Source organism: Typopeltis vanoorti, chromosome 25 (genome assembly GCF_054136105.1).
Source record: "Typopeltis vanoorti isolate ZY-2024b chromosome 25, IOZ_Tvanoo_1.0, whole genome shotgun sequence".
NCBI classification, from domain to species: Eukaryota; Metazoa; Arthropoda; class Arachnida; order Uropygi; family Thelyphonidae; genus Typopeltis; species Typopeltis vanoorti.
Genome location: NC_143573.1, coordinates 48,156,388 through 48,182,241, shown reverse-complemented (window position 1 = coordinate 48,182,241; position 25,854 = coordinate 48,156,388). Strand labels below are relative to the sequence as shown.

At 34.3% G+C, this 25,854-nt stretch overlaps 1 protein-coding gene across 3 annotated transcripts in view; it reads right to left on the bottom strand.

Annotated features, from left to right (window-relative positions):
• Positions 1-3,214: 3,214 nt before the first annotated feature.
• LOC150092722 (proton-coupled zinc antiporter SLC30A1-like) overlaps positions 3,215-25,854 on the bottom strand; it is a 42,897-nt gene continuing 20,257 nt past the window's right edge. For 2 of the 3 annotated variants that reach the window (XM_090414616.1, XM_090414615.1), the window contains exons 2-8: positions 20,845-21,016; positions 12,625-12,859; positions 11,942-12,085; positions 9,258-9,422; positions 7,731-7,813; positions 6,422-6,604; positions 3,215-3,891 (exon numbers count right to left, since the gene is read on the bottom strand). In XM_090414616.1, coding sequence (XP_090270742.1) covers positions 3,601-3,891; positions 6,422-6,604; positions 7,731-7,813; positions 9,258-9,422; positions 11,942-12,085; positions 12,625-12,859; positions 20,845-21,006 — 1,263 coding nt within the window. In that variant the 5' untranslated portion in view covers positions 21,007-21,016 and the 3' untranslated portion in view covers positions 3,215-3,600. Of the gene's footprint in view, positions 3,892-6,421; positions 6,605-7,730; positions 7,814-9,257; positions 9,423-11,941; positions 12,086-12,624; positions 12,860-20,844; positions 21,017-25,136; positions 25,207-25,854 lie in introns of those variants that run through there. The other variant, XM_090414617.1, reaches the window with a different exon arrangement.

The following is a 25,854-nucleotide window of genomic DNA, read 5'->3' as shown; positions in this document are numbered from 1 at the left end:
ACTTGCCAGAAGAAATCGAACATTTAGCGCAACGCAACTTCGAAGCGAACTTGCTGCAGCAACAGGTAGGCTGGTATCGATACACACAGGCAGTACGAAATCGTCTTCATGCCATAGATTTATATGCTCGGAGACCAATGGTTTGCACTGCACTTACTGCAAATTACAAAAAAGCCTGAAGAATTTGGGTGCAGGAACACCGCAATTAGACAAATGAGGATTGGGATCGTGTACTTTTTAGTGATGAGTTCAGGTTCAGTCTGCAACCAGATAACCGACGTATCTTGTTATGGCGTGAAAATGGAACAAGAAATAATCCACAGTTTGTTCGCGAAAGACCCCAACATCAAGATGGGAGTTTGGTGGTATGGGCTGGAATAAGTATAGGTGGCCATACTGATCTCTATTTTATCAGAAATGGTTCCTTAACAGCTCAAAGGTATCGCGGTGAGATTTTGGAATCTATATTCGTCCATATGCTGCTGCAATTGGCCAAGAATTCATTTTTATGGATGACAGTGCTCGTCAACACCGTGCAAATTTGGCACAAGAGTGGTTTGAGGAAGAAGGTATTGAACGAATGGACGGGCCTGCCTGTTCACTGGATTGTAAGCAACGATCGTATCAAGAGCTCGAAATTGCTTTCACAGAAGAGTGGGAAAATATCCCACAAGAAGGGTTTAATAATCTTATCCGGTCCATGCAATCGAGATGTACCGCTGTTAATGGAGACCATACGTCCTATTAAAAATTAACAAAAGCGGTTTTGGCTATTCTTGTTAAAATTATTTCACGCTAAAATGTATAATTTGTTAAATTTGTAATAAATATCAATTATTTAAACAGTATCACCAATTACACCCTATCCATAAGTAAGAAATGTTTATTCATATATAAAGTATCCAATAGTTATAATTACAGGTAACCCTCGCATAACGCGGTTTCGATATAACGCGGTCTAAAATTGTAGTAGCCCTTTATCTTTTCATATGTTTTTCACCGCGCGACTTAAAAATCAAATTTTATCTTCGTTAAATTTGTGTCTGCCTGTATCCCACATGTAATTATAAGTAGCGAATTAGGGGAAATACCCTTTAGCACGCATGTACCTCAATTGTTTTTACCGTAAAAAACGTTTATTGTTGAAAATTGTCCTCGTTTCTGCCAGGAAAGTGCATTAAAAATCATAAGTGTGTTCATCTCAAGCTGAGCACTATTTTCTGGTGAGTTACATACGATATGTAATGCTTGCTATTTTGTGTAAAAAATTATTTTTATGGTAATGGCCACAAGCTGCAACGAAAGGGATCTTGGATCGATTGAAAAATGGAGAAAAACCAGAAGTTTTTGCGGGGACTTTGAATTTAAATGAATCAACAATTCGAACAATCAAACAAAATGAACATAAAATCTGAGAAAGTGTTTATTGCTGGGTCAACGATAAGTGCAAAGCGTGTTGCTCGTGTACGCGATATTCTAATGGAAAAATTGAGAAATCTCTAATGATTTCGATAGAAGATTGCACCTCAAAATAAAATTCCTATGGATGGAAATCTTAATAAACAAAAAAGCTCTCAAAGTTTATAAACATTTATAGTGCAGACCGGTGTTCAATGCGGATGAATCCGGGTTATATTGGAAGAAGAAAAAAAATGCACCTATATTTCGAAAAATGAAAGATCGGCTCCTGGATTCAAAGTTTCCAAAGATAGAATTACTGTACTGTTTTGTAGTAATGCATCTTACATGACAAAACCAGTGTTTATTAACCAATCCTCAAATCCTCGTGCTATGAAAGATTAAAATATGCACTATTTTATTTTGCTTAAAACATTTATGCATTATGTGCAAAGAAGTTTAAGTACAATTTGTAATTTTTATACTATGTATTTGTTTCATAGTTTGTTTTCTTAACTTGCATGAATTACCTGAATTAAATAAAAATATTTCTCTCGAAGAAAAATATTTTGGATATGTCATTGTTTTTTATATAATTAAAAAAAAAAACGATTTCGGAACATAACCCTACTTTTTCTATGCGATCTGGGGCTCGCATAACACGATTTATATAACGCGGCATTTCTGCGGAACCTAACATCCGCGTTATACGAGGGTTACCTGTATTTGCAGAAATTTATAATTATCCGACAGAAACTAAAATAACCTTTAATTGTTTTGAGCTGTGTACTTTCCTTTCAGTATCTTACCAATGCCAAATTGAAACCTCTCGGCTCTATACTTTTAATATTAGACAATTTCATTACATTTACGAAAGCAAAAATTTTCTTTTCGCTTTTTAATCTGGTCACCTGGTTTTCAAAAAGATGAAATTGCGTTGGAAAAAGTTCAGAGGCGATTGACTAAGGTGGTTTCTGGTCTCTGGGATGTAGAGTATGAAGACAGATTGACAAAATGCAATTTGCAGAAATTGGTAGATAGAAGGAGGGGGAGGATATGATTGAGACATATAAGCTGTTAAGTGGTTATTACCAGATTAACGTCGGGGAAGTTTTGCACAGAATGGGTGAGGATAGCGGAGAACAAGAGGTCATTCCTGGAAGCTGTATAAGGAGGGTGTGAGCAAGGGAGGGAGGAGCAGGTTTTTTGCAATATGTTTAAGGCACAGTATGACAAACTGTGTGTATAACAGTGGACCTCCCACGATGAGTCTTTGACTCCATGGAGGTTTTTATAATAATAATAATAATAATAATTAACAAAAGTAAGTTTCTGTGATTAAAAAAAATAGAGGATATTAAATATCCATTCCTATTTCATAATAGAATATAAAAACTTAAAGGTTTAGACTAAAGATAACAGAACTTATGAGAATACAATCCTCGGCATCAGAGTTGTGTTAGCCTATGCTAGTTTAAAAACTTTCCAAGTTTATATTTTCGCGTGGTCACATGATTAGATGAAGTATTATTACATATTTTTCAATCTTTCTTAATTTTACATTTTGGCCGAAGCATATTGAATTAAATTTTGTAAACGAAGGCTTTGAACAAAAATTATTAAAATATTTCATTAGTTTTTAATTAGTGTATTTATTTTCATAATATTTGTTTATAAAATGTAATTCAGTATGCTTTGGCCAAATCATGGTTTGGCACATCCCTAATTATATGCATTCTAACTATATAACTATATGTGAATACTCTTTTCTTGGTATGTGACATTCCCCCCCCCCCCTAAAAAAACTCGGAAACCTCATTCAGAAACATATTTATACAACGATGCTTGTAATTACAAGGGGTTTCTTGGTACTTGCTCGTGAATATTACAATTTATACAACTTTCTTTCCCATCCCATTTTTCATGTGAAAAAAAAAATGTCGCAAATGCATGTGCAGAAACCACATTTCCCCCCCCTTTGAAGCCATTGTTTAGAAATATATTATTTATTTCTGCCTATGATCAAAATCCTGTGCTAATCCTTCCAAGTATTGACTATATAATCAATTCACTTTAAAAACGATGCGTATACCGAGATTCAAACATATTTTTGAGCAACTTTTCCTGAACTGAAAATGATCATTTGAGGTTTATAAATGCTTTATGTACCAAAATGCAGTCTCTAGATATTCACTAAATAGACTAAACTTCAGTCTCACTACAAGTCAGGATCTGTTGGAACTGGTATTGAGACAACTGAGGTAAGTCCTGATCATCTGACTGGTTTTCATTTCGAATAAAAACGGAATGAATTTTCTCGTTATCCTTTGAATATGCAGATAATTTAGGTTCCCAACTGCGACGATTTTTGATTTCACATTTACGTGGATTTGATACTGGAAGCTGAAGTGATCCACAGCATGTTAAAGGAATGCAGTTGTTATTGGTGGCACATTTTAGAATGCAGTCGGTGTCTTTCAGGCTATCTTCACCCTGTAAGAGTATAAACACTATTAATATCTACAATATCAACAACTAAATATAAGTATTAAACTTTTCAAAAGTGATATTTAAACATTACTTAAGCATATTTATTTTACTTGCATTGGGTATGGTCTGCGTAATTTCTCCGCGGAATTCTCATGTTTTATTTATTATTTATTCACCAGAGGGAATAGGTGGGGCTCCTTTAGCCTTCACTAACTTTTGATAAACGGGCTGACAGCTACTCTCCATCCTTCAAGTCTTTACTGGTAGTAAGCAAATGAGTTCTCAATGAATGAAAGCTTTTCAGGGGGGGGGAGTGCGGCGGACAACTGCTGCCATCTCGTGGGCCTAGACCCTAACTCGTATCATCGGTGTCTTTCAGTCGCCGTTTTACTGTTGGGATTTTTTTTTTTTTTTATGCTGGAGTTTCCAAGAGGGAAAAAAAAATTCTACTTGGCATTGCTAGAGATCGACTAACTCGGGAACCAGTCGAAGAAAGACATAGAAAAAGTTCCTTTATTCAGCAACTAGAATCGAACTTATTAGTCTTTCATGCATCCTGTTCTTAAGGATAAAAATACCATTTCCACATGTCTATACAGTTTCCTTATCAGTTACTCAAATATATCAATATGAAAAGGGAAAAAAAAAATATTAGATATATGAAGAGCCAAAGGCTTCAAAGAAACGATATGGGATGTAATATCCCTTAACTTAAACAAGGGTAAAAAAATGCTGTGCAGAGGATTTATTTAAATATGATAAGGATAATATGCATCAGTGCCATTTCTGGCTGGGAAGGACACTGATCCATATATGAAAGTTATTGATCCTCTTCGCACGGATGTGATCACTGCACATCTAGATGTAAGTCAGGAGATTGGTTTAGATAGTTGTGGAAACAGTAGATGTAGATAACTAAGATGGTATCAAGACTGTGAACTGATGATTACAGGGTTCGATTAAAAGGGGGGAAGGAGATACACAAGTTCACGCAGTTATTTTAAAGTGTAGATACAAGAATTTTTTATTATTATGCCAGTATTTTTGATACAAGCAAATATTAATTCAATGAAAAATGATTGTCTTATTATTATTATGTGTTACATCAAGGAGTTTGAGGTCTCAGAGTGGGAGGACACTTCACTCCACGCAAGCTACCATTGTCTTTATTACTTAGTTCTTCATCTATAACGAGCGCCATCTACCGCTCACCAAACTAGTCGTCCAAAAGATTTTATTCTTTGCATGCTGCGTATGCCCACCACATACGGAAATGCTATCTCTCGATATATATGGACATTTAAACCTGTAAATGTCATCGACGAACCTGAGAAATGCTGACTTTCACTAATATTCTCTCTATTCCCTCTAAATTTTACCAGCCCATATGGTAAACATTTTGTGCGCAAGTTTGCAGTCGTAGGCTCAATGTGTGCGTTAGCCTATTCTCACAATAGCGAAACTCACAAGCCACACGAACCCGTTTAGGAAACGAATCTTTATCAGGGCTTATCTACTAAATATGAGTTATCCGGTCTTACACAGTGGAGGATAGCCCCCCCCCCCAGTAACTCAGGTTTTTTTTGTCCCCAACCAGAAAACCGACTAGTAGAACACTCAATTTACAGACAAAAGAATACTTGTAGGCATAGGACTAACCATCTTATTCTTAAATTGCGGTTACAAAATCCAAGGACATTTGGAGGGTCGTGGACGCATAAACGCCTGTTAATGAAAATTGATGACAACATTCTTGATAAAAGGTCTTGCATTTTATGCTAAATATTTCTATAAGAACAAGCTAAATGCAACTCCTTCAGCAAACTTAACTAAAACCACTAATGTAATATTTCTTACATTAATGCTGCCATTTTTTATAGCTCTAACCTGTAAAATTAATTACGAGAACTTAATTTACCGCTCTTCTCACTTATTTTTCGTATAGTTTATGCTAACTTTGTCATCCCGTGCAAATGCACGTCTTGCACCATCGGTAGAGTCGGCCCTGACTGAAATGATCGCTTAAATAGGTGTAGCTACAAAAATCCATCACTGTTTGCACTAGTTCAAGTGACTGTACTGCATACTGGCGTCTCCGTAGGAAAAATGACGGTACATGCCATTTTGGAAAACTCCGGAAATTTGAATTTTTCAACCCGAATAGAGGCAAATCAGCCACGAGAACCTACAGAATGTACAGATAATATATACTAGTAATGGTGGAGGCGGTAGATGGCGCTGTGTTGATGGTTGTAGTGTCATGTAACTGAAGGATTAAGTAAGGGAGACAGCAAGTTGTAGTGGAGTAGGGTGTCCTCCCACAATAAGTCCTTGGAAGTGTCCACATTCCAGATAACAGAAAACAGCCGCTGTCAAACCCCCCCCCCCCCACACACACACACAAATCTACTACGATTCAAACCATAGCTGATTTGTGATGACAATCAGGATAACAGCATTTTAATTACTTGATAAACAGTATACTTGATACTGATAACATTGACCCTACTCAAAATTTAACGCGCATACTTACGTTATAAAATTCTGGCTGTATAGTTGCCAAGGTGATCCCTTCTAATTTTAGGAACTGGGAAAGGTCCTCAACAATGGATGTGTACAAGTACGATGACTGAAGAACTATGTGCGCCGTAGCAATAACTTCTGTTGTTGCCAGACGCCACACGTGCAGATCATGAACGTTGAGAAGAGCTGGGAACTGAAAATAAAATATCTCGTTTTAGTTTGATTTTCTGCATTCAATTAAATGAAGTACGGCTTATAAATCTCTAAGAATTGCAGATGCAATGCGTAATATAATATACTATTTCTGTACTGGGCTTGCACTTTTCATGGGATCTGTCAGTTAAGAGCCAAATTTAATTGAATGTAAGTGTTTACTTAAAATAACAACGATTATTTTTTTTTTGTTTGTTTGTTTGAGAAGGAAAACCCCGAGCATTTCAGATAAAAAAATAATCTTATAACTGTATTACACTTAAGAGGAAAAACTAGTTCACAGCCGACTAGATACTATCGCAAAATTTTCGATCCAGATGAATTTGTAGATTAACGAAGTAAGCAACTTTGTTCATATGTGTGGAATTCGTGCTACAGAAATCCACATATACCAATTTGACCATCAGTTATTCTCCCATACCGCCCTCCCTCTTTTCAATTTCATTTTCGTAAGTTTAAATAATAGGCTATTATAGCAAACGAAGAGATGTGTAATTAAAACATATCAACGAACAGCAAGTAAATAATGACGTGAGTAAAATCTCTTCTTTGCTAACGACCAACAAAATCATTAGAACATAGCTATTATGCCTAATAAAAACAAAAAAATAAAATAAATCTTGAAGTTCTTTTATTCTGTCCTATTATTATAAAGATGTATTAAAAACTAAACACACAGAACAATACAAAACATCATTGGCTTGCGAAATGAGATATATTTATAATACAAAGTGTAGTTTTAGATTCATTGCATTATTTTTATCATTTCCAATTCAGATGAATTATTATCCTGTGCCCTCATATCGTTCTTAATATGAGGAATTATTCACAAAAGCGAAACGCTCACGGTTTCAGACAATATGAACTAGGGCAGTTTAGAATCACGAGATGGCGATAGTTACTGCTGTGCTTTACCCCTATACTTTTAAAATAATAAGTAGCCATGGTCTCAGTTACTTATGTTAAACAGCAGGTAGACATAAGCACCTGCTTATGTTAAACAGTAGGTGCTGCCAACTGATTTCCAGTCAACTGGAAATCGGTGGGCAGCAGGTCGACACCTGCTGCCCACCGATTAAAAACGGAAGAATGTTCGGTAAACTTACTTTTAAGAGAATTCTCTGTTTTAAGCCACTCACGTCGACGTGGGTTGGAATACCCTGCATCAAAATTAGGCCAGACTCCTTCACTGAAATTTAAAAGTAAATAAATTTAAAAAACTAAGATTTCATATTCAAACTATACTAAAAGAGGAAACATAAATAATATATTGTAGGATACAAGTTATTATTATTGTTTTCTTCCACATAATACACAAAAGCATGAAAACAGAAGAGCAGGAAATTATTTGCGCCCGAGTCTCTTTCTCTATAGCTGCGAGCAGCCTGACTTTTACTAAGTATCCACTGCAATGAATCTTTATGCTGCTTATATTCGGTTATGGTATAAAAGCAACCAGGGCCGGCGGAAGCGGGCATTCAGAGCATGCGGGCGCCGCTGCCGGGGCACAGTTCATAAGTTCATTTTTAAGAAACAAAATTTTTATCGTAAAAACAAAAAATTCTCAGATTGATCAATATTAAAATAAATAAGGCCGGATACACCGAATAAAAATTTTTTAAAAAAATTGTATATTGCCGGCTGTTTATGTTTACAATTTTGCAGCAAGAGCAGGCTAAATGCTTGCCTGCAGAATCTAAAGTGAAACAGTGAGCAGTTTTTACGAATTTTTGTACAAAACATTTGTTGCTACGTAACCAGTCATATGGTACTGTAAAAACTCGATTGTAGCTTAAATATTCCAAAGCACATTACATTAGATTATTTACTTAGGGTAAGTCCCATGTGAATATTGCAAAAATAAACTTTGTTTGCCTCTGTATAGTTTGTTTTAGATGTTATTGTAAATAACACTCTGGAAGTTAACTGTATATATACTGCTTTAATAAGAATATGTTAATGTTAAAAATAAAGGCAATGTTTTTATTGCCAAAGCTGCATGTAATAGATCTACATGGCGGCATTAGAAAGATTGTTATTAAAATTTGTTTGTATGAGAAAGGCTTGCAGGCTCTAAGTGTAAGCATCTGCTAAGTCAGTCAGAAAGATTTAAATAACTTTCCGATGGCCGGCAACTTACAATGAAAAGAAAGCTGAGGAGAACAAAGGCGTGCCGAATGTGAAACTTAAGATGAAAGAATCATACCGATTCTTTGGGCGGTTGCCAAACTTCATGCAAGGTCTCAGAGGAGGCACAATAAAAAGGAACTGAAGCAAACAGAAGGGGATGCCCGGATCTATCAAGGGATATAAAATATCCCTTGATATAAAATATTTTATAACTCATTTTGAACTTTTGATATATATATATATAATTTCTCCCCCTCTCATCCACATACACAATATACAGACATAAGACTATGGAAATAAGGATTAAGCAACCTATTAGTTCTGGTTTTGAATGCCTGCATTGGTACAGTGTAGATCTACGCACAAGGGATGAGCCAAAACGAATGCATATAAAATTGAAGATTAAAAATAAAAAATAAAAATCAAAGTTTAAAATAGCAAGTGCATAATAAGTATCAATATTTTAATACTGTATATATGAATAATTATTGAGTTATACTTACTGAAAGGGAAAGTGGTTGCCAAAAGAATAGCCACACAAACGAAGGATAGAATGGGATCTATGTACTGAACAACTGATACCTTGACGAAGTAGATGATGACAGCTATAGTAATCACAAGTACGCATGTAGAGATGTCGCGTAGCAAGTCTCGCAATCGGTGATTACCTTTCAAGGAGTAGAAAATCATGTTAGTAAGTGCATGAATATTATTCTGAGAATACTATTTCGTCATTATTAGCTATACAGAGCAGCTTTGGTTGCTGTTCACGAAAATAAATACATCTGGCAAACTGGAGAAGTCGTTTGTTGTTAATTGTCAATTCAAATCAATAACGTACTATGATCGCTCCTGAACCACGCCTTAATCGTTCTCACAACCAATCAAATTGAACAAATTATTGCATGTTTATTTTGATAATCATTTTCGCAATGTATTGTTTTCCAACCATTACTTAGTACAGGCAGCCTTCGGTTTAAGACGGTTCAATTTACTCCGATTTACAATAACGTGATGTCTGCGGGTGTTTTCTTACTGTAGTGTGGTCTGACTGAGAAACGACGCTAGCAGGCACTCTAGTGCTTGAGTGTTTACCGAGCTACTACGACGTATATGTATCAAACATAGTTTTACTGTTGCATCTACCTAATTGTTCTATTTATTTTTTTTTTACATACATACGTATATAAATTGATAAAGTACTTAATTACATACCATGTCTGATAAAAGAAGTGCAGAAAAGTTAGCAGAACGTGGTGTTAAGAAGGCGTGGAAATCAATCACACTTGAAAAGAAGATGGAGGTGATTCGAAGAATGGAAGATGGGCAGACACGTGCTAATGTCTGTAGAAGTATGAACTTACCTCCATCGATTGCTACTACAATTATGAAAAATGCAGACAGAATAAAACAGTCTGCGCAACAATCTACGCAGTGCTAAATGCAAAACATGTAAGTTATAGCAGGGGTAAACGTCATGAAAAAAATGGAAAAATTATTATCATTATGAGTGGATGACTTGAATAAGAAAAAGATTCCTCTGATGCAGGCTGTTATAACTGAGAAAGCAAAAACAGTTTTTGAGGATCTTAAAAAGACAGATGGAAGCGAAGAAACTTTTTAGGAAGCAAAGGTTGGTTCATGAGATTTAAGTCTCGAAGTAAGTGCCATAATGTCAAATTATGTGGTGAGTGGCAAGTGCAGATGTTGCGGCAGCGGTTGCTTTTCCTAAAGATTTCAAGACTGTGTAGAACAAGGAAGTTATCCTCCTGATCTCATTTTTAATGTTGATGAGACTGGGCTCTACTGGAAAAAATTGCCATCACGCACCTTCATTTCCTGTGAAGATCGTTCCTTTCCAGGTTTTAAAGCTGCAAAAGATAGACCCGTTTTTGTTGGGTGCAAATGTCTCCGGAACTTTGAAGCTTAAACCAATGTTGGTGTACCATTCACAGACACCAGGCGCCTTCAAGGGTCTAAAAGCCATGCTGCCAGTCTATTGGAAATGGAACAAGACAGCTTGGGTTACACAACACGTTGTTATAGATTGGTACACAAATTATTTTTGTCCTACCGTGCTTCGCTTCTGTAAAGAAATTGATTTGCCAGCCAAGGCATTGCTTCTCTTGGATTATGCCCCTGGACATCCTCAAAACCTTGCTGAAGTAAGAACACCATTGGATGTCAAAGTTGTTTACATGCCCCCCAAACACAACATCGCTTTTGCAACCGATGGATCAGGGGATTATATCAATCTTCAAAGCCTATTACCTCCGTATAACATTCATTTTAAATGAATTGATCTCATTTTTTGCTTCTGTCCATACTTATGCAGACACTGTATACAAGGAGATTAATTCATTTAAAATACAACGAAGACAACCTTTAAGTGCTCTTTTATTATTATTATTATTATTTTTTTTAAATTTTCGCTTTTGTCCATACTTGTAAATCCCGTCCCATTGATTAGATTTAAGCATTAGAAGCATTCCCCTTTTTTACGACTGGAATAAATTTTATGTTATGGCTGTATGAAATCCCGTACCACAGAAATGAGGCGACCTGAATATTTCAATAGGAGGTTGTCGACTGACTGATACCACAGCATACAACCGAGAATAAAACATTTTAACTAACATGAATGGTTTCTAATAACTGAATCAGCATGGTTTATTTCTTATATGATAACTAAGTTTTTCGTCAAAAAATATTGTATACATATTTGCGTGCAGAAGAAAAGAAAGTAAAACTACATAGTTCTTATAGTGCCATAAGATAACTATCTTGAATAACAATAATAAAATAGTTCATATTAGAGTTCGAACTATATATATATATATATATATATATATATAAGAAAGTTAAATTTTTTGCTTCTGTCCATACATATGCAGACACTATATATATATACCTTAACTGCCATTTCCGGAAAGCCATAAAGTCATAGAAACGATCTACTGTATATACATTTCTGATTTCACTTGTGTAAATGGCTTTTGTAAAACAGTAAAATAAATAAACCGATTAATTTCATTAAAATTATTTTTAAAAATCTTTTTAAAAATAATTTTAAATATAGTTTTTTTTTTCCTTAATTGTATGATAAATGTAATTTTAATCCTAATGAACTAATGTACGGTATGGTATAAATAAGCTAGTAAATGAACACTATTGTATTGCTATTTACCACTCGGATCTTGTCTGTTGTGATGAACTTGGTTCCTCAAAAGGCTTGGGTTAATGGCTGCACCGGTCTTATTCCTTAATACGTAATTTAGTTGGACCTCACTGCCTTGTATGAAGAGATAACATCCTTGATGATGTGTGTATCCTAAAGATAAACATGAATACTTATGAAAACTATTTTAGAGACATTCGTAACAGAACTTATTACTGCATTTGCAAGAGTTAGTCGCATAGTGAAAACGCATTATATTTATCTTGTGTGTGCGTGCGTGCGTGCGTGCGTGGGTGGGCCTGAAAAAAGAAAAAAAAAACAGAGGAAGAGAGTACTGTGTTTGGTACCTAGATAAAGCAGGGTTTGTAATATATTTTTCAACTTTTCACGGGTGGGTTTGCCATAAAAGTTTTCTTTATTTAATGAATTTTCTTTTAATCTTCTAGAAAATAATTATTCGGTATCCTAATTCACTTAACTTTCCATTGCAAAACATCACGGTGTGATGGTTCCATTTTGCCATTGTGGTGTACGCCAGGCGGCTATAGCCGATCCAACCACGAATATGTTATGAATTAAAAACTTTTGGGAAAAAAAAAAAAATTAGCTAATGTTACTTAATATGAAAGTATTTGAGTTATTCTGTATTAATGTAATAATAAATGAGTAACTAGGAAAGATAAAAGACTTACCTCCAATTAACAAAAAACATATCAGATTGATAATTAGTCCTAAAATGCCCAGAATTAGAACTAATAATGGATATCGTGGTTCTGTGTTCTCATGGGAAGCATGAACAATAACTTGAACTGCTTCGACGGCAACAGCGAAACAGAAAGCGCTGAGAAACAAGGTGTTAATGAGCATCCCGAGGACTTCCACTCTTGCCCAACCGAAGGTGTTTTTTAAAGTTTTCTCCTTGGTCACCTAATGGAAGAAAGTTTTCTGTAGCTTAGAAGACATAATAATAAAAAAATGCACAAAGAAAAAAAATTAATTCACAACAGTAAGTTTTTAATACAGTTCACAAAAGAGATGACCAATTTTCCTTTTTAGAAAACAACTATGATTAGAATATTGAAGCTAAATGGGAACGATAGTTTATAAAATTTATATTTCCTCCATTTCGCTTAAGTTATCTCATTACTTTACTGAAAATGATATGGCTTCATTTCTATTATAGATGGTATTCATTAACTACCGCCACAAGGAAAATATATATCAAAAATACACTCTTCGTATTCATATTATTTCTATAATATTCAAAGATTAAATTAACTTCAATAGATACTTCGCATCCATTTAATCACTGGTATATATCTATTCATGTCAAAGCGGATTCGGTGGTTAAAACATTTCAATATTTGGAATCATAATTATATAGCACTGTAGATATGCCGCCTGTCCATAGCAATAGGTCATCCGAAGAAAACCCGTTGTATGTTCGGTTCTAGTCGCAGACGAAAGCAGCTTTTTCTGGACTTTTTTTTTTTTTTTTGATAGTTCTTTGGCACTCACAAGTAGGATTTTTCTCCAGGAAACTCTAATTATTTTTTTTTTAAATCACGCAAACTGAAAAAAAAAACAGAGAAATTAGCAATATACACTTGTTATGTTTAAGGACCACGATATGGGGGCAGTTGTCTGCCTTACTTTCTCCTGAAAAAGCCGTGATTCATTGATAGTCTCGAGCTCAGCTATCGCTGAAAGAAGTCTGACTAATGAGCAAACGTTGAAAGGAGAACAAAATAAAATAAATAAATAAATAAAGTATTCCGATGCAGCAGCATCTGTTCCATCAAGAAACAGTCAACCTTGGGTGGTGGTGGGGGACGGGGGGGGCAGAAAACAGAAGCAACAATAAAAATCGAACTATATTCTTAAGAGCGATAAACTGAAGGGAAGACATCCGTTATTGCTCGATTAATCGAAAACAAACAAACAAACAAACAAACTTGTTTTTGTTTATTCCCAAATCCTCTGTAAGTGTCATTCGTTTCTTTTTCCACTTTTGAACAGTGTAAGCGTACAAAAGTAAACTCTCCCGTCATCTTTTACTACCTATATTAAATGCTGAAACACGTATCTTTTGTGTATATTTTCTTGATGTGTATAGTTATTCGTGACATTCCTATCTTTACAGCAAGCACCTGCTTTTTTTTTTTTTTTTTTTTAAATATGCCAATTTCTGTGCTAGTCATACAGCATCTTGAATCTATTGTAAGTTTCGCATAATATGCAGTTAATGGCGCACTATGAGAAGTGGCTCACGAAAACAAAATCATACACCTGTCTGGAAGTAATATAGTGAATCTCAGTAGTCACGATTAAGCTTAAAATTAGTCACGAAAAAAGCAGTTTCCAAATTATTCCTGTATTTTGTCATTAATTGAGATCTGTTTCTTTTTTTCTTTACAAAATAGTGAGGAGAAGGAAACGTGAAGAAAGTAAAAGCAACTATGAAGTGTTTTCTATCTTTTTTGTTTTATTTTATCAAAGACAAAATGAAAATAATTGAACATGATGCAATATTACATTTTGATATCATTACCGGAATTAAAAACTTCAGATATCGGAAGAATCGACAAGCAATTCTGCTTCTCAGTATGAAATTAAAGAACACTTTCTTATGGAGAAAAGTGGCGCTAAAACTAAACTAGGCTTTTCGTGAAATAAAATTTACAAGTTTTATTTGCTACAGTAATAATACGAAGTCAGATCAACAATATTCCGTATAGAATTTTTTGTACTGAAATTAAAACCAAGTACTGTATATACCTTATAGTTATCTTCGTCAAACATTTCTCTTGAGCTGATTCGATGAATATTTTCCATTGTTCAGTTTGTCTCCTTAAATTCAGTTACATATCCACGAGGTCTTGAAATCTCATCCCTTCAAGTATGCTTTTCAAACTGTGTTTTCGACGAACCCATCTGGAAGCCATTGGAGTATGGCTCTATAGTTTGAATCATGGGCTTGCTTCAGGGAAAATTAAATAAAATCTACGCCACCAGCCTCTCTGATCAGATACTCATCAACGTTGTCCTGACTTTACTAGACTTACCACGCTTTCTTAGCAGAACTTGATGTACAACTATAGATCAGCTCATTCATATTGATTTTCCAGTTTCTTCAGCTGGTGGTATCAAGTATACAGTGTCAATTGCCAAATAACCCATATGTTTCGCACTGCTAATACTGTATTTTATATGCAAAAAAATTATTCCTCCAATATTTGAGATCATCCTCCAATACTGCTGTGCTGAGCTCTTCCACTTATATCGGACTGCATAGTAAATCTTAAAATACATCATCCAGTTTCTTTCTGATGATAGTAAACGCTATTAACATCTGCCTGTTTGTACACACACAAATTTAGTTAGCTTGTAATTGAAAAAATACGGTATTGATTTGCTATTTGCTACTATTTTTTTTATGTTTAATTGGATAAATTATACTAGTCAGGATGAGACAAACCATTTTTTGTGATCTTTAAATCCTTTCCATCTTCGTTTATATTATTTCATATCACTCGGTCGTTTTATTAACTAAATAATTCGTTTAAGTTTTATCTTATTTTACATATTTACTCTTCTAGCATTGTGAAACTTCACTGAACCAAGGCCAAATAGCCTTATCAAACTGATGCACTTCTATTGTACACAAACTTATCTTAGATTTATCAACAATAATGACCTCTGTTATACGTCTAAAAGTTGCTCGGTAGTTCCATGTATTTCCGACAGATAGCAGTGTAAACCATAGCAACAGTTACCAAGGCTTTCTCTTTCAGCTAACTCAGAACCGTAACACGTTGGTTTCCACATATTATGTTGCATCCTAGGAACAGTTTATTATTATTATTATTATTATTTTATTTAATAGAATCCTCTTTCATTTCACTAATTAATTTCCATAAATAACTACTGTAAGAAATATCTTATGTCTCTAAAATCATATATTTTTGAACTAAGATTTCATAAAAATATATAAACAGGATTAAACGAGTAAATATTAACACATCACAACGTATTTCGAATAAATTAATGCAATGGTTGGACAAATCAGATTTGTAATCTCTCTCTCTCCACACACACACACACACACACACACACACACACACACACACACACACACACACACACACACACAAAATAATATGCATAGACTTGTTTTTCAACGAAAAATTTCATATATATGCTGATCTTAACTTAAAAATTTCTAAATATAAATACACTTTCAACATCGTATCCCCCCCCCATACGCTCAGTCTTTGCTTTCTCATTTCTCGGAAAAATTTCTATTTTATTTTATTTATTTATTATATAGTCACTACATTACTGATTTTTTTAAAGATGTCATCACAGATCTGATCAAACTGTTTCAAACTACTTGGCTTCGCTCATAAAAATCTGTACTCTGAAGAGATTCTTGAAAAACGCATATCAAAAAGTTTTCTTTGGTAAATTTTCTGTATATATATTTTATTTTATTTATTTATTTATTTATTTATTTATTTGGAATCTGTTGTGATATTTTTTTTTTAAACTATTTGTAGGTTAGAAAAAACACTTTGTTACTTGGTCACTTGGTCTGTTAATTGGTCACTAACACGCGAAATCACGTGCTTTATAAATAAAATTTTCCAACTGTTATACAAGCAAAATAGTTACCATTTTAAAAACTACAATGATCATAAAAGAGAAGTTAATTTTACGACGTGTAATAATAAACAACTCATCCCACAATACGGATTGATTACCCTATTATCGGAATGGATTCTCCTTCTTTTCACATGCGCAGAAGTGCCGAAGGGTCTCGCATCTGTGGGCGTACCGTAATCGGTAGCTATACCAGAAGGTGTTAAACATTTGCTGTTATTTCCCCTTAATGAGAAATTCGTGATTTTATGTTGAAATTCAGTTGTTCTCCTCTTCGTTTTTAAAAGCGTGGAATGGATATCTTAAAATGTGAAATGGGCAGGACATTGCATTCGAGGAGATGCCATGGTTGTCGTGGTTTCTAAAGTCACCTGACTTAACAACGTGCTGCTTCTGCCTGCAGAACGGTGCAAAAATAATTGTCATCATTGCCCACTGGCGGCTTGTACATAAGCACTGCGGCACTGCAGCATCCCCAAGGAAAAAACGAAAAAATTAAATTTTGTTTGTGTCTATAAATAATAATGTTTACAACATTATATGAATGCAATACAGCATGTTAAAACTTACAGCTTATGTTTCGACATCGATTGAATAGCTAATAATTGGAACTGTTCGATTAACGCTTTAGATTACGAAACAAATGCACTGCGATCTAACGCAGTGTCTGAATTATCACGTTCGGTCAGTTGCAGCCAGGGGCGCGCCAGTAGTGTCCGGCGCCTGTGTGCAAAATTTTAGTTGGCGCCCCTATTCCCCCCACCTCCAATAAAAAATCACTTTAAAAAAAACGTTTTTTTTTTTTTAAAGTATTTCCTCCTCTTTGGCGCCTTTACTATCCTAGCGCCTGTGTGCGTCGCACACAAACAGGGCCGGTGCGCTGGATTACTGAATGCATTTGCATATCGCACTATATAGAATGCTGTATACTGAGGTGACATTTTAACTACACGAAAGCAGCTGTGTGTTAAGAATAAAAGGTGTCTTCTGATATCAAATTAGGTAACGGAATATCTTTATTTCGCATTTTTAATATTTATACATAGATAATATTTATGACACACACCAAGTGTATACTCTTTTTAAATAACCTCATATCCACATTGCAATTCATCGATGAGTCAAATCTATGAAAGTTTATCCTAACGTTTTATTAAAAAATACAGTGATAAATGTTCGAAAAGCTCACTATCTTACGATATAGCTGGATAATGAAGTGAGGAATATAGCTGGATAATGAAGTAATGAGCCAAACAGGCCGCTAATACAAAGAAGGTTCGGTAGCAAAATTGAAATATCGTTACTTAGGTTAGCTACAATGATAACGTCCGCGGGATAGGAAGGCTGGAGATATTTTTCGCCTTCTTCCCCTCTGAAGAAGGTGTTTATTATTATTAACAGCTTGATCAAGAATTACTTCCATACATACAACTCACCCTGACTGATTAAACTGATAACTATTAGTTTAATTCATTGCCAGATAGGAGAGTCGTTAATACCCGAGATTCTTCGTAACTCAGGATGTGATATGACTTATAAAACATTGATTGATTGCACAAGTAATGTAGAGATTAAAAATTGACACTTGTGTTTAAATGCTAGCACCGTTTTTCAGAATAATTGGATGACCTTGGATAGGCGATTGATTCCTTTTATGGCGAAGTAAGTAGCTTACTTTTTCTCCGAAATGTAAAGAAGCTTAGCCTGCCTTATTATCGGTCTGATAATTGTGACTTTGAATTTTTTTTTTTTCTTTCCCAGTGAAAGGTAAACGACATTTCGTCTAAACATAAAATAGACTCATTCTATTTTCATTTCAGTCGATAGTTCTCAAATACAAATAAATTCTTTCCTTGTAAAGGCTTTGGATTCTTCCTGAATTAACGGTCATTTCCCCCCACTCATATGCAATTAAATTTAGCAAGTAAAATGATTCTCCAATACAACCAATGTGATTTCATGTATTACAAAGTGTAATACAGAATAGAAATTCAATTTTCATACTTTCGTTCAACTTACAGAGTTATGATATCTAGTTTGTAAGGAAGCAGGAAAGCAACTCTAGCGCTAAGAAATAAGTATTATTTTAAGCTTCCAAATATATGAATTAAGAAATTTGTTTGCGTAAATTGACGCTCATAGAAAAATATGGCTTAAAGCAGGACCTGCGATTTGTGTTAGGATTTTACATTTGAGATAAGTAAAATCCTAAAAAGGAAAGTTTTTCAGGTACTTTTGAGTTACCTGGCGGGTGACGAAAGAATTGCTGAGGAGATAAAAACGTCTTGAAATTCCCGCTTCATTTAAATTAATTTTTTTTTTTTTTTTAAATTTCAGTTCAGTACAAAATATTCAAGTTATTCCCCTTACGTTTAGTATCTCTTGGTCGAACCATCAAAGAGGTGACGGAGTAAATTTATGTTCTACTATTAAGTGAAAACTAGAGTGACACGAACTTTAAGCTGATCAAAATAAATTTATTCATATTAAAAAAAATATATTCTGAGCATTAGCCTGCTTCATATCCTACCAAACATCATTCAAGTTGTCATTTTTTGTCATCAAGGGCTGTGCTTCCTAGTTGGAATTTTTTCCGTAACCTTTCACTTCCTTGAAAGGTTCCTTAAATTAATATTTAATTAATAATCCAAACTGCTAATCTTTTGCTACTGTTCAGGAAGAATATTGGAGGTCTAAAAACATGACTTTTAGACCTTCTTCCCTTCTGTTACAAATCACGTATTACCATTAATCCTCCAACCGAAATTACGTAACAAATATACAAAATATGAATTAAAAATTACTCGCTTTAACATGAAGTGAATAATTCTAATAATCATTTCATAATATCCAATAATATTTATATTAAGCAAAGTAAAATATATTACTCATTATTAAAAGAATAACCACGTGAATGTAATCTCGAAGCAATAATCGCGGAGGAACGATTGTTTTGCTGGTGAGTGTGGAGAAGACTAATTAGCCCAATGGGAGTGGCGTATAAACTTCTAAATAGGGACGACCACCTACTGGAAACGCGTCTCTTTCGGCAAGTCACGAAGTGTTGGTGTACCACAACAAACACGATTATTATTTAACCTCTCAGAGATTTAATTCTCTCTCAGAGATTTATATATATATATATATATATATATATATATATGTGTGTGTGTGTGTGTGTGTGTGTGTGTGTGTGTGTGTGTGTGTGTGTGTGTGTGTTACGGTAATATATATATGTTACGGGGTTAAAGTGATAAATCTGGTTATTATTAATAATTACCGGTTCAAGTGAATAATTTAAGAGAATTAATCACTTTAACCGGTTAAAGTGAATAATTCCTAGAGGAGTCTGGTAAATGTAATAAAAACATGTTTATAGGTTTTACATATAGGTTTGCATTCTCAATAGAAATTATAACAGCATAGGTTAGGTTAAGTTAGGTTGTTTATAATCAAAAAGTAAGGAAAGTACTTCTTTTGCACTCAATGAAATCAGAAATCATTATAAACTAACCTAACCTAAACTAACCTGGATGTCGCATGTCGAACCAGAGTGTAGTCATAGTTTGTCGTGGGCAGTGGGGATAAAAGATAAACATTATTGTGTGCCGAGCTTAATGATTGCGGGCAGATAAATGGGGATACAAATAAAAGTTGTTGTGGGCAGATAAATGGGGATAATAGATAAACGTCGTTGCTGTACCTCTTTCCTCATCAATGGAGAAAAACACTGATCAGTTCCTCTCTGATTTATCTATAATCCCCATTCATCTACCCACAACAATTTTAATTTGTATCCCCATTTATCTGTCCGCAATCATTAAGCTTGGCCCACTACAACGTTTATCTTTCATCCCCATTAATCTCCCCACGACAAACTACGACTACACTCTGGTTCGACATGCGATATCCAGGTTAGTTTATAATGATTTCTGATTTCATTGAGTGCAAAAGAAGTACTTATATATATATATATATATATATATATATATATATATATATATATATATATATATATATATATATAAAACTGGCAAGAGCACACAGCCACAATTAACAATCATAGCCTGAGTTGATTCGTTCATACTAGCATTCCAATAAACGCATCCCGACAGACCTTACACTAAGTTACTTTGGTGTAATAAAAAGTGTGTCGAGCGTATTTGTCGACTTACAACTGGGTTTGTGAAACAACGAATAGTTTTACGTTATAATGACCAGATGAGATAATAAACGTGTAGTTGACTTACCCTGTAGCTGATGATCAGAAGCAATAGAGACATGATATTGTACAGCATGTGATACGAATCGCATAGTAGAACGAGTGACTGGGTAATATGGCTGGCGACAATTTCTCCCCCAAAACAAAATCCGGATGCGGCAATAAGTGTATAAATCCTCATGGACTTCATTTTGTGCTTTCTGAAATGAAACATAACACAATAAACCACTCCAAAGAAACTAAAAAGGTAAACTTACCTACTTTCTTTCCTACTTTTAATAAATTTATTTTGAACAGTAAATAAGAACTACAAAATGTGAAACTGATACGATTAATTAAGTAGAACTTGTTTGCTAACTCTTACTAAACAAGGACTTTATTACTGGTATTGAAACAAGTGGATTACGTGTATTTTGGATGTAGAATTTAAAAAGTGAACTTTTTTTTTTTTTTTTCAAGCTTGTCAGGATTCTTTGTTACAAGTATGCTAAAACCAAAGCTTGGGTAAATGTCATTTCAGTGATAAAAGTGAAATAAATAAATAAATAAAAAGTATTCTATAAAATTGCGCCCTTTGATTGGAAAAGACCTTGGTTCGATCCTCATCGTGACGAGGGGAATCCTTATATGGAATTTTTCAGTTGAAGGTGAGTTAGCCGATCTCATACGGTGGTAGCAGGATTTTTTCTCCCGGAAACTCGGGTTTTTCATCCCGCATACAGACAAATCGGCCTTCAGAACACACGTAATTCACAGACAAAAAATACTATTGTTGGTGGTGATGATGGGCGATAGATGGCGTCGATGATAGTAGTGTTGTAGTTGGAGAATTAAGTAGTAGTGGAGAGGATGAGATGTATCTAGCGTAGTGTGCCCTCCCACGATGAGTCCTTGGACTCCCTGGAGTTGTTACGTAGTAGTAGTAGTAGTAGTAGTAGTAATAATAATAATAATAATAATAATAATGATGAACAGCCAGGACGATGACTTGCATATTTTACTCTATTTACAATAATAAATTTTAAAAAAACTTTAAAAAACACATAAATATAAAAATACTTTGATAAGTACTTCTATTGTCTTTAAACAATGGATATTTATTATAGTTTTTAAAAGTTTTCGAAGTCATCATGTAGCCAATTAGATCGTTTTTATTCATGGTAATAATTCAGTATTTGTTATATATATATACATTAAACGTTTGAATCTAAAATTAGTGTTTTTTTTTTTTCATTTAATTACATGCTCTTTAGATTATTCCTTTCAGCCTTGCATCAACAAATTCCTTAATTTCATTAAGATGTTTAATTATATCAAGGGAAACCACAAAGGGTATGTGATTACTAGGGCTCGACAAATTATGCAAATCCTAATCACCACACACACACACACACACACACACAGTCGCCCAAGACCGCGTCATATTTCAAACGATATATAAAGTGATTAGGATGCTGCATCTGTTTTTTGTTTTGTTTTTTTCAAGTTAAAAATATTTTGTTTAGAAAGGATTTTTTTTAATTTTTATTATTTTTTTTAATAAATAAAATGTTATTTTGTCCAGTCTGTAGCTACTCGCCAGCTGGTAAAATCTGGACGAGCGTAGTTTGTCAAGCCCTAGTTTCGTTATTCGTTTGAGACATCCGTTTGACACTCGTGTCGCACTGCAAAATGCGTTATTTAATTTGGTAAATTGATAAATAAATACAAGCTAGCAGTTACTCTAGCATTATCTAATCATTTAGAAACTCGCGCGTGCATATATATACACACACAAACTTTTATTTATTCGTGTGGGGTTCCCGCCGTTCCTCGACCACCCCTTAGGATTGGTTGAGCCCTCCTAATGAGGGATTAAGACAAAAATTAAGAATAATGTTAAATTCATTAAAAGAAAGTACAGTTGACTGCCGATTTGAAAGATGATTTTTTTTTATTTGTAACACTATTTTCTACCAAACGTTTTTTTTACAAGCTCCTACTATTATAAAACGCTACTTATGTATGTTAAAGCGACACTAACAACGTCACACTTTATGAATGCCATATTATCTCAGGCGAATCTCAGTTTTTCCGTGCGTTACGTTGATTTGTAGTAATTCTACTTATAAACAAACTATGTGCTCGGGTAATAGTGCTCTTTGCAGACAGATTTCCTTAATGAATCAATTCGGACTGCAGAAAAGGGAAGTGAAGGCGGTGTGCCAAAATTTGTTCAGTTGGATCCACGGGTTCTGTTGCAACTGTAGGATTGTGTAAGAGTTGGGCAACTTCCAGAAGATCTTTTAGATTTATAATCTTGTTCAATTAACTTGGCTTTCTTCCATTTCATAAAGTGATCACGTTATGCTTACAGAACGTGTGTGTGTGTGTGTACACATTTTTTTTTTTTTTTAATTCTAAAGGGAATTATTTTGAAATTGAAATCATCCTTAATAATGTTCCACCAGTTTTATAGAGGAATTTATATGGAAAAACTTGGATTTCAATTCCATAAAGAATTCTGTGAAAACATTCTAGATCTGGCCTTTTCAACGGAAGTTGAACTTCACGGATTTCTTTGCCAGGAGGAGACAAAAATCCTCCTTTTTTTCACTATAAAATATATAGTGAAAATATATATATATATATAAACAATCCAATAAATGCATGTTGCACTTAACAATTATACGTTAAATAATATATGAAAATATAAATAAAATTAAAAACTAAATAAATAAAATAAAGCTCACGCGTGAAATGGCCTTGCGTCCCTAGCTTTCTTGGCATAATATTAAACAATCCTAACTTCCATAACTGAAGCTTTCATTTGATAGGTTTTTAAAGCTGTTAAAAAATAAGTGAACGCAAAATATTATTATCGTTTGGTATGACGCCATGTTTTCGCTCAAAAGAGGTATGAAATGGATTGATAGCAATACAGTAACCTCTTGATTGTTTTGCAACAAAAAAAAAAAATTAAATTATAAGAATTTTTATGAAAATATGATGAAATTTTATTTTATATATATAAGAAGTCTGCCTAATCCTTGATGAGAAATAGCGAACTATACACATCGCGTATTAAATTCAACTTAAAAGTTGTAGTTTCTAAAAATATGGTTTTAAGGGGGGAGGGGAGACCTTTTGACATCATTCCAATAAGTTACTTCACTCACAACTTAGAGATTGTTTTTTTTAGAAATTCTAATTGCATCGACAGACTGCAAAAAGAGAGAGTGCAGTGAACTAAACCCAGCAAAGTGTAACGGGAGAAAGAGAGAGAAATGACCAAATTAAAAATAAAACAAAACAAAAAAAGGATAATAAATTATCAGGAAAGTGGTTGATGCCAGTTAGTGAGTGGAGAGAAACTACTCACGCTTATCTGTGTGGTCACCGACACCCAACTTTCAATGGAAGTAACAAAATAATAGAGAGAATGACCGTCTAAGAAAACAAACAAACACGCATTGCTTACTCTATTTAAATGTAAACATAGCTCAGGCATAAAAGAATTGATTTAGCGGAAAGTGGCAGTGCCGTGATTATTTCCACTTGGTAGATATTTATGAAACTATGGGTTCTTTGAGGCAAAGGGTTTTCCTGATTGTCTCATTTTCTCAAAAAATACTTTTTAATTGCTTCTAAATACGAAACTGAAATGTGATATGTGAAGCTGAAATTGGAAACATCAGTTTTAATCCTCTCACCTAATAAAGCAGACAGTAGAACACACAGGAGTGTACAGTGTTGGGAGTGGAAATATCGCCTCTTATCTAAGACGATATGAAAATGCACTCAACGATAGCCGAAGGCAGACTTTTTTTGGCATTGCCGAGATGTCCTTACCGATTTAAAAAGTTGATCCCATTTGAGGAATGGAAAGATATCACAGGCTTTATATCAGAATAATTCGAACATTAAATCATATTTAATGTGTCCCATGCTTCAAAGACTTAATGGTTTTGCAATATTATCAATGAATGTGAAGCAAATTTTGTTCCATTGCGTTTTGCTGAACAAAACGCTTTTTTTTTTTTTTTTGTAGAAGTATAATCAGTAAATATATTAATTAATTAGCAATATTGTTTAATAATAGCACATATTCCCGATACCTAATCATCATAAATTTGGGAAACCACCAAAATTATCGTAATTGTGCCTCGCATTTGTTACTGCTAGGACTGGCCTAGCCACAACTACCTTTTATGATTAATCTCCAACCCTAAAAAGTAGCTGTGGGTTCATATGAACCAAATTAACTCATACATTGCTTTTTTTAAGTTACGATAAGAGAACGCTGCGTGCTAAATAAATATATTGGGTCTTCGCTCTTACCATTTAGGAGAGACTCCTGATGAAATGCCGCCTTCCGTAGTGAAAGTACTATTTGAATCAAAAGACAACGATGTCCTTTGGTTTGAATGTCAGGGACATTTATAAGACTATTTATGAGAACATTTATAAGGACTTTCTGAACAAAGGCGAATTATCTGGTCTCATTCGCAGGTAACTTGGTTTTCTTCCTGAAATTTCGAATTTTTCATACTTCAGAATATGCAAACCAATAAGACACGTTTAACAGACATAATACGCGAGCTTCGTAACCTTCGTTAGTGTAATCTATGGCCATGTAAGAGGCAAATAAACTCTAAAATACATAGTAAACTAAGTGAGCATAGAATTTTTCTTTTCTAAAATACTACTTCGAGAAATGTTCCCATGAAAAAAAAAAAAAAAAAAACTTGAACCATAATAATTGAGCAAATATAATTGGCAAGGTGTGCGGTTAATCGCATCGTGCCGTATCTCAGTTCTCGCTCATTTGCAATTATGGTCTTAGTACAGATATGAAACGAAAATGAAGATAGAGTAACAGATATCGGAACAATATCTCGAACAGCCTTGACACATTTTTTGGAAAACAAAAGTGTGGAAGGAATGACGGGTGAAGAAACCCGAATATTTGCATCTGTGAATTATTTCATATTGCGAATAGAGCAGGTGTTTGATATGAACACAGTAGCTAACACGTTAGCAGCAAGAATGAATGCAA